Source organism: Myotis davidii, unplaced genomic scaffold (assembly GCF_000327345.1).
Source record: "Myotis davidii unplaced genomic scaffold, ASM32734v1 scaffold478, whole genome shotgun sequence".
NCBI classification, from domain to species: Eukaryota; Metazoa; Chordata; class Mammalia; order Chiroptera; family Vespertilionidae; genus Myotis; species Myotis davidii.
The window spans coordinates 2,837,654-2,852,395 of NW_006289570.1; the positions used below are offsets into that span (position 1 = coordinate 2,837,654).

Here is a 14,742-nt window from a genome sequence, read left to right on the forward strand (position 1 = left end):
GAGACTGCCAAGTAAACTAGATATTTTACATTCACCACACATTCCCTCAAATCTCCACAGTTGTTAGAAAAACATTAAAATCCATGCGCTGGGCTCTCGCTTCCATGTGCGCCCCAGCTCCCAACGATGCCACAGCTGCCAGCGAGAGTTACGTTCATTAAGAGGAGAGGACGAGACTCTTTATTTCAGAAAATTAGCAATAATCCTCCTCGCATCGAACACTGTGCCGACAATGATTATGCGATGACAAAACCTATCTTGCAACAGTGCTCGGAGAGTAAACATCAGTCTTGATCCTGAGTACACAGAGGACATACGCCAGGTGGGGCTGGTAGCTGAGGATCACGGCGTCACGAAGCAGCAGACATCCTTGTCTGAGTCCCCACGATCACTTGGGTGGGGACACGGGACACGTGGGAGAGAGAAGTGAGGAGTGGGGGGCAGGACGGTGAGTGAATCAGACTACTGATGTGGTGTGACTACAGGGGCTGGCGCGCTGCAGGAGGGGCGGAAGGTTAAAGAAGACAGTTTGTAACCTGAAGGCTTCAACAGTATTCTATTCAAGCTTCCAGGACTGAGTGACTGACAGGAGAAAAACTCGATTCGGACAAAGCAAGCTGTTAAGTTCCTACCTAGCTGTCCTTCCTTTCTTTAAAACAAAAAGGGGGCAGCAGCTCCTAACCAGCACTTCCATGATGCTTGTTCAGGGCGTGTTTCAATGACCTTGTACTTGAGGGCACGGCCAAGCGGGTGGGGATGCACTGGCCCCTCTGCAGGGCCTCCTAACCGTGTGCAGGCAGGCCTCATGCTGCCTCTTAAATGCTTCCTATTTCAAAGTCAGTATCTCCTCCTTAAAGTGTTTCAACATGAAAAGAGCAAAACACCATCCCTATCTACACTCTAGCGCGTAAGCTGTGAGGACTCGAGCTCATTTGCATAGTTTCCAAGCAGTAATTTCAGAAAACAGTCTTTTCCAAAAAAAGACTCGGCGGACGCAGTGCACTCCCCGTTTTTCTAAACAGCCGACAATGCTATTAATCTCTTCATCAATTTCTTTGTTTGCCTAACAGGAGCCTGAACATTGTATAGTGTTTATTATACACCACAAACATCATCTCTGTTTTTTGCTATGTCTGATGTAGAAAAATACTTGAAATTTAAAATACAAAAAATCCAATAAAAACCGGATTTTTCTTTTAAAAGGATTTTGTCCCTCAGGGCAAACAGGTAAAAACTGGCCTATAACTTCACTCCTTACTAACAGATATTATCCAATTTGGCTGTGAGATAATGACCATCCAGAAATAAATCGTTATATATACATTCAGCGTTAACAGTCCACAGTCACTGGAATACCAACACATTTTGAATAATTTTTTTTTTTGTGGGAGTCAGTTGCTTATGAGAATAAAATAAAAATTTTAAGAGACTAATTTAAAAGAACAGAAAAGTAATAAAAGGCTATATATATATACACATATATTTATGTATGTATGTATATATATATATATTTATTGGTCCACAACTTGACATTTATGAAACATACCAGCTAGTATTACACTGCAGTCAATTTGTCCATTAATGGTATTACTCTGATTATTAAAATCTGTTCCAGGTATATATATTGAAAATATTTTCTTTTGCATTCTTGCTGAAGATAGGTACAGTACTTTGGAGAAATTGTACTAATCCCTTCAGTATGTTTATATGTACATATATACACAAAAGTGTGTGTATTCTGATCTGTAGCTCTACATGCGTTTTATATACAGCTACAGACATACACACACAGACATATATACACACGTGGCTGGGAAGCTGTGCATGTGAGCACGCAGTCACAAGCACGGCACGTGGCTGGGAAACGCCAACACTGCGAGATCCTGGTCAGAGTCTTCCTCACTCATCACTGGCTGCACTTGTGCCCCTCACTTGACCTTGATTACGTAACTGCAAGGAACGTGAAAGAAGGGCAATGTGTTAAAATCCAGAGAGACGCAAGAATGTTAGACAACAGCTTGTTGCACACATTCTCCTGAAAACAAACAAACAAACAAAACCTTCCATGTATTAAAACTTCTGACAGAAAATGGACCCCAACTACTTACTGCCTTTTAAAAATTTAACCTCTTGAAGATTTTGGTCTTACTAATGGCGTAGCATTTTGTTTCATCAGAGGGAAAATAAATGAGAAGTGAATACAAATCACAGAAACTTAGAAGAACTTAACAAAAATAGTAAGTTGAATTTTTTTTTAAAAATGGAACACTGAATTTAAAGAAAGGGCTTGGGGGGGGGTGCGGGGGGGTGGTCCTGGCAGGGTTCATTCATTCTTATTTGGTACAACTACTTCTCTTCACTACTGAACACGTCAGGTCTCCCATGTTCTGTAACTATAGAGCAGGTATCACATGTAAGGGCAGTGACGAACTACAGTGGAGTGACAAGAATGTTCTGTCTTGTGCTTTTCCTCGATAAACACCGCAGTTCAATGTTAACAAATGACAACAGTGTACTGTCAACTTTTGTTTATTCACACTGGTTTCAATACTGGTAGATTTTTGAGGCTCTTTTATCCCTTCTAGAAAAATCTCTAATTTGAGGAAATAAATTTGTGCTAGAGGAATAAGACCATAGACATGTTTTACACTGTAAATAAAAGCCAAAGTAAAAAACTAACTATAAGATAACTATAAGATATGACTTTCTGGTGTTCAGGAAAAAAAAATTCAACTGAAATGAATTATTGAGGTTGGCCCTTATGGTATGGGATAAAAGGTCTTTGGCTTAAAATGCTTTAAAATATTTCCTTACTAACCACTACAGGTCAATTAACTGGCCATCGAGAGCTGGTTTCTAACCCAGTAACACTAAGAAGTAGTTGGGGATTACTAAATCCAACTTGTTCCATTTTTATACAATAGTGTTTACTGTCAATTTCTAAATTACAATCTCTTACATTCCAAAACGTAAACCACATTTAACACTTCTGCTCAGCCTCTGCTCAGCGAGTTAACTACTTATTACTAAAAAGGTATTGGTTTTCAAATATCCTTTTTACCCAGGTCTTCACTTACACAGTTTGATATTGTCTCTGACCCTACAGGGGACTCATCTAGACATCAGCAGCCGACGTGCCTCGGACGGAACCCTTCTTACGCATCTAAACGTAAAATAAAATCATGAGCTGCTGAAATCACACACTCTGTATCGGGTTAGTCAAGCAAGGGGAGAAAAAAGACCTAGAAGAGACTGTGAAGCGACCACTGCCTGTTTCTAGCCATTTCCACACAGAGAGAGAATGGGGTTCTGAGGCCCTTTCCGTAATCTTGGTCTAAAGAAAATGTTGCAAAAGGATTTTTTTGCACAGCATAAAAAATGTGTGCCTATGCTTGAGTCTAGGAAACAAAAGTCTGCAGACTGATGATGTAAAATGATCAAAGGCAGCCAAGGGAAAATGAACCGTTCACCAAGGAGGTGAGTAAACGCCCAGATGGTCTGGCTCAGACTTCTGTAGTCCCTGGACCAGACAGGAAGCCATGAGGAATGGCCACCTCCGTGGCTTCTGAGAACAAGGTCCCTCCGAGAAGTTCTTTATGGGAAGTTTCTTGAAAACAGGAAAGTGGAAAGGAAGAAAAAGCCAGCACAGGAACAATGTATGCGAAACAATGAAGGACAGATGCAGGGCTGCCTCAGAAAGGACAGGCATTCACAACAGTAACCTACAGACAAGTAAAAGCCTCACTGAGAAAATTAAGGAAAAGAATGAACAGAAAAGGAATAAATACAATAAACACATTTCTAAACCTCAACCCTTCTCCCCCAACCCCACAGAAGTGCGAGTTGAGAACACACGCGAAAGGTTTGCTCAAAGCATTCTCTCCGTTGCTTTGCCTAAACCCAGTATTTCTCTGTCGGATTACAGGCAGCGGCTCTCCAGGGCCAAAAGCCATTTGAAAAAATCCAATTCTTAAAATATTTCAGAATTAAGGAGAGAAGCGCAATGTATCCAATTCTATCACCAGGTGTGAGGAAAACAGGACCTCAGGAAAGGGAAATTCCTCCTGGCAAAGAGGACAGGAGGCGGTGCTTTCTGGGTAGGCGGTTTGGCCTAGAGGCATGCTGCTGCCCAGACTCTGCAGATGCTCATGAACCAACTGTTAGATGTGGAATAGAGCATCCCGCACCCAATGACTAGAGCAAAATAACTGAAATGGGATTGTATGTTCAGATGATCAGCACTTAATCTGAAATTTGCCTGAAAATGCTGTTGAAATATGTACCCCCAACCCTGAACCAATGATAGATTCCTACCAACTTCCTGGGGGAGTTAGGTTGTCATGTGGGTGCAATAATGATGACAGCTTCTAATAACGTGGCCTTGCAGGGAGAAGCAGCGGAGACTGCAGGCTCCCTACATAGGCGGGAGCGAGTTCCCACCCCCTGTCAGGGCTCCCTTCGTGTTAACATCGGGGCTGTTCTGTGTTCAGGTAGCAGGAGACTGAGAACTTGTGAGGGAAGCAGGAGTACCTCCCTGGGGGAAGAAGAGGTCTCAGCCAAGTTCTATCCAAGGGGTCCAGAGACAAGCAGGGTTCAGAGCCCAACCCAGGGAGGCTCCCCCCATCACCCTGCAACTGTGAGCGCTCTTCCTCACGTTATGGCCAGCTCCTCAACATCAAAATCCAAACAAACAAAGCCCCTTCCTGAGCGTTCCAACCAATAAAATAAGTCTGTTTTCTGTTCTGTCGTGGTGTTGGTCGATCACTTTTGGAGATGCCAAAGGTGTACCACGAGTTTAGCGAGAATGAGTGTGACCATGCTGCTTGCTTTTTAATGTTCGGCTGACAGCAGCTGCTCACAAGGGCGGAGGAAGAGCCGGCAGGGATCGCTGGGGCCTGGACTCCTGCAGGGAGTGAAACCAGGCAAGGAGGGGAGAAGGGAATCAAAGGAGCTGTGGTGGTGGGTGCCTCTGGCTGAAGGGCACCCGACTCCTGAGTGAGGGGAGACGGAAGCGAGTGAAGTGGGTGAGAGGCGTGGGGAGAGGGACAGGACATGCCCATGACGTACGCTGGCTATTCACGTATTTTGACGGGACCAGCCTAAAACTAAGGGGGGAGGCGAGTCCTCCATGCTTGCCATCCGATCACCCCATTCCCAGATCCAGAACTCAGGAGTCAGACTAGCAGTACAAGAACCTGATGTCAAAGGGGCTTCCACTGTCTGGCCTAGAAACCGAACCCCAATTTATGTTGTTTTCTCTATGGGAAATCATGTTCCAAATTTCAAAAAATCAACTTAAAAACTTTTGGAACAAAATCCATTCATAAGTTGGAGACTGGCTGAAGTTTACTTTATGTATAAGATAAGGTTAAAACATGTATTGCCTTATAAAGAAAGTATGTCCTAGTCCTTTCGGGAAGGTTTGTATAAAGCTAATTAGAAGCAGATCTGCCGTAATCACCAAAAGTAAGCAATTTTAAACAGATTCTTTACGATGCTCCGCGCCAAATAGATTTCTTTCTGTGCCAAAGAACCTGATTTGCTGCCACTCTCGTGTGATTAAATGGAGTTCCTGCCTCACACACAGGCATTTGTCAAACACTCTCGCCTGCAGGGCTTCCAAAACGAAGACTGCTGGCAGGACTCGGGTGACTGCATGGAAACGGCTAGCCTACCCTGGACATTCCTGGGGCTCATGTGCCCCGGGGGGCCTGACTTTCAACTGAAAAGAAGTACAGCCCAGAGCAAACGCAAAGCAGACACGTGCAAGAGGAAGTCGCGAAGAGCCTGTCTGTGGGAGAGATGGGTGCTCAGGCACTAAAGGGCCCGCTCACTGGTCCTGGGGAGGAGGAGCTGGGTGGGTTTAACTTTGAAACATGGCAGGCTGACCGCCAGGCCAAGGATCGCCAGTATTTCTGCCTAAAGCTTAAAAAGAAATGATCCCTCGCTGGCTGTGGGGGGGGAGGAGGCGTTTCTGGAATCAGTGATAAAACCACTCCTCTACCCTTTCTACGGAAGAGGTAACCAGGACTCCCGCACTAACATTAGTGACTCACTGTGATGATAGCAAAATGAGCCGAAGGCAGTTTGGCCTGATAAAGTGGGTCTACTAGGACGGCAAACCTGACCCCATCGAAGAGAACTAATGCATAAAAAAGAATTTACAAACAACTGGACACCTTACAGGTGACAGGTTCTAAATCAGGAAAGCTCTAGTCTACTTTTATGAAAAGATGCTCAACAAAAGAGAAATAAGAACAGGTGAAGAGATATTAGTGTCGGAAAAACTTGATTGTGACAAGGAGATACAGATTAAGGAATGGCTTCTGATAATACTCTTCTTAATGCTAAGTCTATAAGCACACACACAGTACTAGAAAGGAAAATTTGGGAATTTCCACAAAACAGGAGGTCTTACTGTTTCTAATTCTTTCTGGGTTTCATCTTCCATTCGCCTAATATCTTCCATTGTCAGATCAATCCACTTGTCAATCCAACAGAAAAGCTGGCGATGAAAGTTTGTAAATATCCTTTTTTCTTGCTTTTAAAACAAAGAAGAAAAGTAGTGTAAGATGGTCAAACGCTAAGATTAATGACACATGAACTTCATATGTCCCAATTAACACATGACATCCACATACACTTGGTTTGAAAAGACTACTATGTCGATTGGTGAAATTCTTAGTTTCATACCATTACCATTTTGTAAAACAACATAAGGATTTCCTTGTGAAATGTGAAAGAGTCTCTCCTTGCAGAGGAAGTACGATTTACTGGAAACTGAAAAAAATGTGATGAGTACATGCTAATCCTGCATAAACTCCTGCTGGACCTGATTTATTATTACCTTTTCTAAATGTCAATCACCAAAGGTCAACTCAAATTTCTAACTTTTCTGTAATTCAAAGGAATACTGTGAGGTGGAATATAATAACATCCTGAGAGAGGAGTCCCAGGCTCTTGGAATAAGATGTTTTATTAAATTAAGAATTATTATATACACTCCGTTAATTTTCCTACTCTAATGTTACTGCCCATATATATGTATATATGTATATATAAATAAACCATATATATAATTAGTGATTTTAGTTGCTGGATTATTTAAGTTTTATTAAACTTTTCCAAGGAGAGAGAAAAGTGTACTGGAAAGTGAGTACTTTACTATTTTTGGACAGCCTTCAACTTTTACATTTTTTCCCATGAACAGAAGGGACTTCATCAATTATATGTGTGACTTCTATTTATCAGAACTAGATTGCTAATCTATTATGATGATCCAAGAGGAAAGAAGGAAGCCAATATTTACAGAGTGCCTACTGTGGGCCAACTGTAAGCAGGCCCAAGAAGAATCAGTTTCCAGGCTTTAAGATCCTTTTTTCAATTTTTTTTTAAGCGTTAGAGCAGTTACAGTTTAAAAGTAAAAAAAAAATTATGGTGAAACTCTGCCACTGTAAACCGTGTGGGTTCCAGAGATACAAAAGGGGCTTTTTTATAATGATAATGGAAACACATTCACCCTATAGGAAAGTAAATACCAAAGAACTTTCCATATTCCTTCTGTGCTTACAACCATGTCTATTTTTATACAATTGCAGTTCTCTCCTCATTCTAGAACAGTGGTTCTCAACCTTCCTAATGTCGCGACCCTTTAATACAGTTCCTCATGTTGTGGTGACCCCCAATTATATTGTTACAAATTGAACATAATTAAAGCATAGTGATTCAACACAAAAACAATATGTAATTATAGATGTGTTTTCCGATAGTCTTAGGTGACCCCTGGTTGAAAACGGCTGTTCTAGATCAGGTGTCCCTGCAGCTTTCACTTTAATAAAGAAATTATAAAAAAGGTGATTCGAATTTGGATCCTCGGAATATGTTACCCTAGGTTTAGAGTGCAGCTGTTCTTAGCGAAGACCCCAAAGGAAGACATGCCACAAAGGAGCACAAAGCACACAAGAAGTGTATGTGCAGAGCGATCTGTGGGAGGGGTGAGGGGCATGGAGCTGAGCTGGGACAAGGAGCAAGCACCTCAAGGGGCGAGGCCTGGTCTCTCCCTCCAGCCAATGCTGACACCCCATGCCCCCTGGGGCCATGCTGTATGTGGACAAGGCTCTCTACAGAAGAGCAGGGCTAACCATCAGGAAAGCACTTTGAACAAAAAATGTTATAGACTTGCCCTACCGGTTTGGCTCAGTGAATAGAGCGTTGGCCTGTGAACTGAAGGGTCCCGGGTTCAATTCCGGTCAAGGGCACATGCCTGGGTTGTGGGCTCCATCCCCAGTGGCGGGGTGTGCAGGAGGCAGCTGATCAATGATTCTCTCTCATCACTGATCTCTCTCATCACTGATGTTTCTCTCTCTCTCTCTCTCTCTCTCTCTCTCTCTCTCTCTCTGCCTCTCCTTCCTCTCTGAAATCAATAAAAATATATTGTAAAAAAGGCTAGTCTTCCCTAAAGCAAGCCCCTTAAAACCTCTGCTGGCATCTATCAGTGCTGTTTCTAGGGAGAAAAGAAGGGCAGAGATTTGATATAGGAACAGTGATTTTTACCTCATGAGACAAAAGAAGTGGTAACAGAGCAAATATCCCATGAATAGCTACCTCAAATCTTAGGCTAAATTTAAATCACTGCAGTTTTAACAGACTTTACCTTCTGAATGAAGTTTTCTACTTTGCTCTGCAGCCCCCACCACTTGAATTTGATGGTCACCAGCTTATAGGCACACATCTGAGGACAGTCAGGGTTGTTCGCCAGCTCCTTCTAGATGGGGAACATTGGAAGGGAGAAATCGTGACTTCAATATTTATGTTTTGATGAAAACTGACTGCTGTGTAATGACATCACAGACATGCATGAAGAAAATTATACTCTCATATGTGTGTTTAACTTAGGTATTTGGATATTTGAAATCTTTTTAGCAAAAGCAGAATTCCCCCACTGCAACCCTCCTTCCACAGACGAAGTTACTTCCTGACTCTACAGTTTAATAGGCGCATTGCTCTGTCTCAAATTACACTATTCAGATTTCATATTAAACACCAAATTCTATTCACAGCGTATCCATAGTGAGCCTTTAATACGTGAGTGTTCTCATAAAGCCATTATCGTACTCCCCCCATGAACGTGCTGAGGCACAATAAGAAACGATGAAGTTAGTTGTCTTCTGTGTCTTCAGACATTGGCAAGTGGGGAGGCTGTGTTTTATTAACTGAGGGGATCTCAATGGAAGGGGGATTTCCAAAGGGATGCAGCAGCAAAACTGATCTGCATCAAGTCTTCGAAGGCAAGTCCCAAACATCCGGACTTTAATATCCACGAACAATTACACCTGATAGTTGAAATGGTGAAGTCAGGGAATCAAATCAAGAGTTGTTATGGTTAAAAAAGGGGGGGGGGGGAGATTATATATATATTTAAAAAAGAACGAGGGAGAGGGGTAGGTGGGCTAACTGGATTAAAAGGGACTAAAGAAACAAAATGTAATGTCTACAATTTACATCCCCAAGAAAACATAAGGGAGCAACAAGAATTTGGATCCTCAGATTATGCCACCCTAGATTCACAGAGCGTTTAGATTCAGTCAAAAACAAATTAACTATGTATTTGTGTGGAGAGAGGGAGGAAGAGGAAAAATGAGAAGAGAGGGGACAAGAAATATGCCAACGTGTCAACAAATGTGGCATCTACATGGAGGTGGTCACGGTTTTCTCCTTGCAGCTTCCTGGCTAGCTCTGAGATTTTGATTATGAAAATTGGGCAGGGCGACGGCAGTGCATGGTCCTCCTGACCACTTCTGTGACTCCGTGCAGGCTTCTGCCTTAGAAGGTTCCATAGCAGCACATTCATTTTCGTTAGGGGAAGAGGTGACTGCGGGGTGGAACCAGGAGCTCGCAGCACACAGCTTCCAAGGTGTGTGTACAAAAGACCAAAAGCCTCCCCAGCTGACCCAGCAGAGATCCTGGGATGGGCTCACAGCAGCCAGCAAAGGCAGACATGGTCTTACCTGCAGAGCTCAGTTGAGCCCAAAAGGCAGGTTCTTATCAAAGAACCACAGAGAGCAGAGAGGGGCTGCAGGTGTGGTCTAGGGAAAGGGCCGTCTATAAAACGCTAAGCCCCAATGCTGGTGTACTTACAAGATGAAAGCGACATCTCAAACCCAACTAAGGCAGTGTATGTGCCACGCTTGGCTGGTGGAACTCAAGGGCATAATACATGTGAGTTCTCTCTCTCTCCTTCAGTCTTTCCTAGAGTCATATTTACCACTTTGAATTTGAAAAAAAAATTAAATGAAGCTTCTTAAAAGAGTAGAAAGTCGTGTGCAACACTACGGGGACCCTTTTAATAAAAACCAAATTATTGAGTGAAAAGATAAAGCAGCCTTTTCCAAGGGCTCTCCCTTTCTTCACATTGTTCTCAGCCTCACACAGCATTCAAGGCATTACAATGCCAGCATCAGTCACAGTGTGCCACTGTCACTTCCTGTCAGTTTCAACTCACTCGCAAATCCCACTTTCAATAAGTTCGTTGTATGAACAAATATGCTTTCTATTTAGCCACATATACATGAATTCAAAAAAAAATGATGAATTTCTAGGTCTTATTCTAAAACCTCAAGATTTTTCTTCATTTGTGGAATCATAGCACCAGACCCATTCCCCCCTCACCCCCCGAACTCTCAATAATGTCCCAGTTTCAAGTGAACTCTAAGGATAAGATGTGTGAGGAAATCCTGCTTTGGTATTATTAATAGAACCCAATGTCCTATAGAGTCCCGAATGATTGATCAACTTTTCTCAGAAAACCTCTTCTGTAGTAACAGTTCATCTTCTGAATAATGAGCTGGTACATGACTTAAATCAATGGGGTAACACCATAAGCATGTAAATAAGATTATTACACACAGCAAACCATCCTTTTCCAGGTGAGTTCTATGTCAACAGAGGAACTTGGCAAGCGTAGCTCTATTTTTCCATGATTTCCCTCCCATAAAACAGAGTTCCACTGTGAAAATTCGGTAAATGTGCGCGTGCACACACCCCCCCATACTTTATGAACAAGTTTAATTCAGTTAAGTGTTAAGTGGGTGCCATTTACAACCCAATCTGCAAGGTGTTGCCAGAGGACACAGAAGTGGCTGACAGGGAGGAGAGTGATTATGTTCATAAGCAATGATAAAACACTGCTCTTGGTGCCAACCACCTCCCAGAAGAGCCACCCTTCTGTTGTGGCTGCTTTGGCCCCGGGCAAAAACCACATATTTGCAACTGCCCACCCCGCTCCTTGACCCGCAGGACCCATGCTCTCCTGTGTGCCTTCCACAGCACACAGATAGCTCCCGAGTAACCAGCTTTACTGAAATAATGACAAAACCGGTCTCTCAGAGATCATTTTCCAATAAGCAATGAGCCAGTGCTGGGGTCCTCTCTAATCCAATGAGCATCGCTGAAGGCCTTCACATGAAACACAATTTGGATATCTGTAGAAGACAGCGCTAAGATACACCTGCCAGCCCTGACCGGTTTGGCTCAGTGGATAGAGCTTCAGCCTGCGGACTGAAGGGTCCCAGGTTCGATTCCGGTCAAGGGCATGTACCTGGGTTTCATGCACATCCCCAGTAGGGAGTGTGCAGGAGGCAGCTGATCGATGTTTCTCTCTCATCGATGTTTCTGACTCTCTATCCCTCTCCCTTCCCTCTCTGTAAAAAATTAATAAAATATATTTTAAAAAAAGAAGATACACCTGCCAAACAGCCCCCATTATGCAAAGTCACTTCCTATGTAAGGTGGGCAGGGTTCTTAATCCCTCTGGGCCTCGCTTCTCTGTCAGTAAAATGGAAGGCTGGGCTCTATCACAGCTTTCCATCCTCCACTTCCATGCCTTCCAAAGTAGGGGTGAGTGAACGGAACTACTCCTCAAGAGTTACGGTCAGCCCAGGGCCACAGGTGGCAACACACGTGGCCTTGACATCCAATGTCTTGTCTTAAAACGTCCTATGATTCTGTCTCCCCCCCCAAGCCCCCACCAGTATTCCTGGGCTTATTAACAAAGCCCCCTGCCCACACACTCCGGCCGATGCCTCTGTTTTCCATGATTTCCAGATGAAACACTCCAAGGTCCTACTCCGTAGGGCGTGCTGACACTGTAACTCCAAAGCCCAAATCATTAGACGCCTTGTGCTAAATGAAAGCCTTGGGTATTTCTAGTAGGACACTGACTCTTCAAAATTCTCCCACAGTTTTATAAAAACAGCAGGATCAAGCATAAAATTTAGTTTCCTTCTAATCAAAGAAGCTACATTTAATACAAACAAGCCCATACCGATCTTGGGTTCCAAGAACCGAGCATATATGTGGCTCCAACAATTACCTACATAGTTTCTCACATTCCTTCCAGTGAGGTTGGCAGACTGCTCAAGTCAATTACAGCAATACTGGTAAAATATTCAGTAATAATGGCCTATAACGTTTAGTTTAAAAACTGTAAGTGATAGGACAGGAGAAAAAAGAACCAATTCTCTCTAAGCTATCTTCCCCAAATCTAAAATGTATGGTCAGTCTCAATCTGCTATTTGTTTTCCATCTAACTTACAAGTAGTTATTTTAAAAAAAAGTTCAGCCCTGGCCAGTGTGGCTCAGTTGGTTAAGTCCCATGCACTGAGAGGTCGCCAGTCTGATTCCTGGTCAGGGCATAGACCCAGGTTCCGGGCTCCATCCCCAGTAAGGGGTGTGCAGAAGGCAGCTGATCCATGTTTCTCTCTCCCTCTACCTCTCCTTCTCTCTAAAATCAATAAAAACATCATATTTGAAAAATAAATAAATAATGAACTGCCTGCTGCCTTTATTTCTTGGCCGAATTCTTTACAGTATAAATATCTCACATACTCTCTAATATCCCCGTGAGAAAGCTGAGGACATAGAAGCTATATATTTTTCTTCAATTATTATAACTAATATATGTGATATTTGAGGTCTCATCCAATCTTAAAAATGACACAATTTATCTGTTAGTTTGAGCTATGATCTTAAAACAAGGGATTAGAAAATAGATAAAACAGAAAATAGTCAAATTGCCCAGATGCAGTAAATAAAGGCTAAAAGAATACTTGGCACCATCTTTCTGGGGTGGCATAATACCATGTAATTAAAAATCTCAAAGCTGTCCATATCCTATGTATACCATATACTTTTGATCTGGTAATTCTGCCTTCAGAAATGTATTCCAACTCATCAAATAAGAAAATAACAACACTGTAGATTTATTTATAACAAAACTCAACATGTACTGAAGGAGAGTGGTGAGATACCTCATAGGCCTTCCAAACAATGGCCTGCTATGCAAATAGCCAGCAGAAACCATCTTTTAAATGAATGATTAACAATGTAAAAAAGAACAAAAAAGCTTAATATGAATATAAATAGGTCTATGTTATAAACACTTATAACAAAATCAATTACACGAATCAGGAAATATAAGTAATTAAATAGTGAGCCTATAATTGATTTTTATTCTTTCCTATGTATAATTCATTTTCAAAACAATATATAAATATCATTATATAAAAAAAACTAATATGCATAAAAAATAAACTCTTAAAAACTGTTTGCCCTCAGCTGAGTATTTTAGGACAAAGATTTACTTTGCTCTAAATTATCTGGGTAATATTTCAAATCTTTATTCTTCTTTGAATATAAACAATATAAATGTTTTCCTGCTTTCCTTGTTTTTGATGTTTAATAAATCAAATCTAAACAAAATCAAGCTGAAAACTGAACTAAGATCTTTAATATATAACTTTAGTCCTGCCCATATTTAATTTTTCCTAATCTTAAACGTCTAAAGCAAAAACAAGTATGTATGCAGAGTAAAATATAATCAACTCTCAGAGTTATCAGAAATATTCTTGTGGGGAAAAAATGCGTAACTTTTAAAATGTGAAAAATCTTAATGGGACGAATATTTGGGATCCTCCCCTCCCCAGTCAGAGCAATGTTCTAGGATCCATAGAACCCAAAGGGGCTCTAGGGTGTCTCCCAGCCCTCAAGAAGGCTCACTGCTCGGGGACAGGACTGCTTCTTCTAGGGCTTTAAAAAATACATATGTTTTCCCAATCTTTGCTCTTCATCAATTGAAAAAAAATAACCAGAAAACAGGCAAAACATGGTTAACACTCCTAATCTACCAATATATAGAATTATTTTGCTGATAAACACAAGATTTATATAGATTAAAGCATAAAAAATTTTAAACAATAATTGAAAATAAAAGGTATTTGAAAATGCTTGGTTACCAAAAGACAAGAATAATCAGAAATTCTGTAAAATGAAAACCATGGGCTAACAGAAGAACCCAAAATTATGACTCATCTCTACATAATTTAAATTTCATCTGTAACATAGTTGTGAAATGTTCCCCAAATTGTATTTATTTTGTGTATTCACTGAATTCCGTATATTTCACATTTCTTACTATAAATGAAGCCCCCAAACTCAAATCATGTTTTCAATTTAACGACACATATTAGGTTACTCTGAGGTATGTGGATGAGGCCTCGGGGAGAGTAATGTATACTAAAGCCTCACGACATAACTAAACAAAACCCAGCATGTTTAACTGGAATGGTGAGCAATCAGCACTGTTATCCACAAGAACTAGTTTCTAGTATCTATGACAAACAAATATACACAAAATGTAAGAGAATTTAAAAAAAAAACACAACCACAACCAAAGGCATTCTGAAA

At 41.5% G+C, this 14,742-nt stretch overlaps 1 protein-coding gene and 1 long non-coding RNA gene across 2 annotated transcripts in view; both read right to left on the bottom strand.

Moving 5' to 3' along the window:
* Nucleotides 1-1,451: 1,451 nt before the first annotated feature.
* The window catches only part of PITPNB (phosphatidylinositol transfer protein beta), a 54,065-nt gene continuing 40,774 nt past the window's right edge, over nucleotides 1,452-14,742 (bottom strand). Inside the window, exons 8-10 of the mRNA XM_015562869.1 lie at nucleotides 8,654-8,764; nucleotides 6,419-6,541; nucleotides 1,452-1,950 (exon numbers count right to left, since the gene is read on the bottom strand). Of these exons, the coding sequence (XP_015418355.1) occupies nucleotides 1,900-1,950; nucleotides 6,419-6,541; nucleotides 8,654-8,764 (285 nt within the window). The 3' untranslated portion in view covers nucleotides 1,452-1,899. The remainder of the gene's footprint in view (nucleotides 1,951-6,418; nucleotides 6,542-8,653; nucleotides 8,765-14,742) is intronic.
* On the bottom strand, nucleotides 10,990-12,629 carry LOC107182834. Its single transcript, XR_001513586.1, has 2 exons — nucleotides 11,744-12,629; nucleotides 10,990-11,506 (listed from the first exon to the last, which is right to left on the bottom strand). It is a non-coding gene; the product is annotated as an uncharacterized LOC107182834 (long non-coding RNA).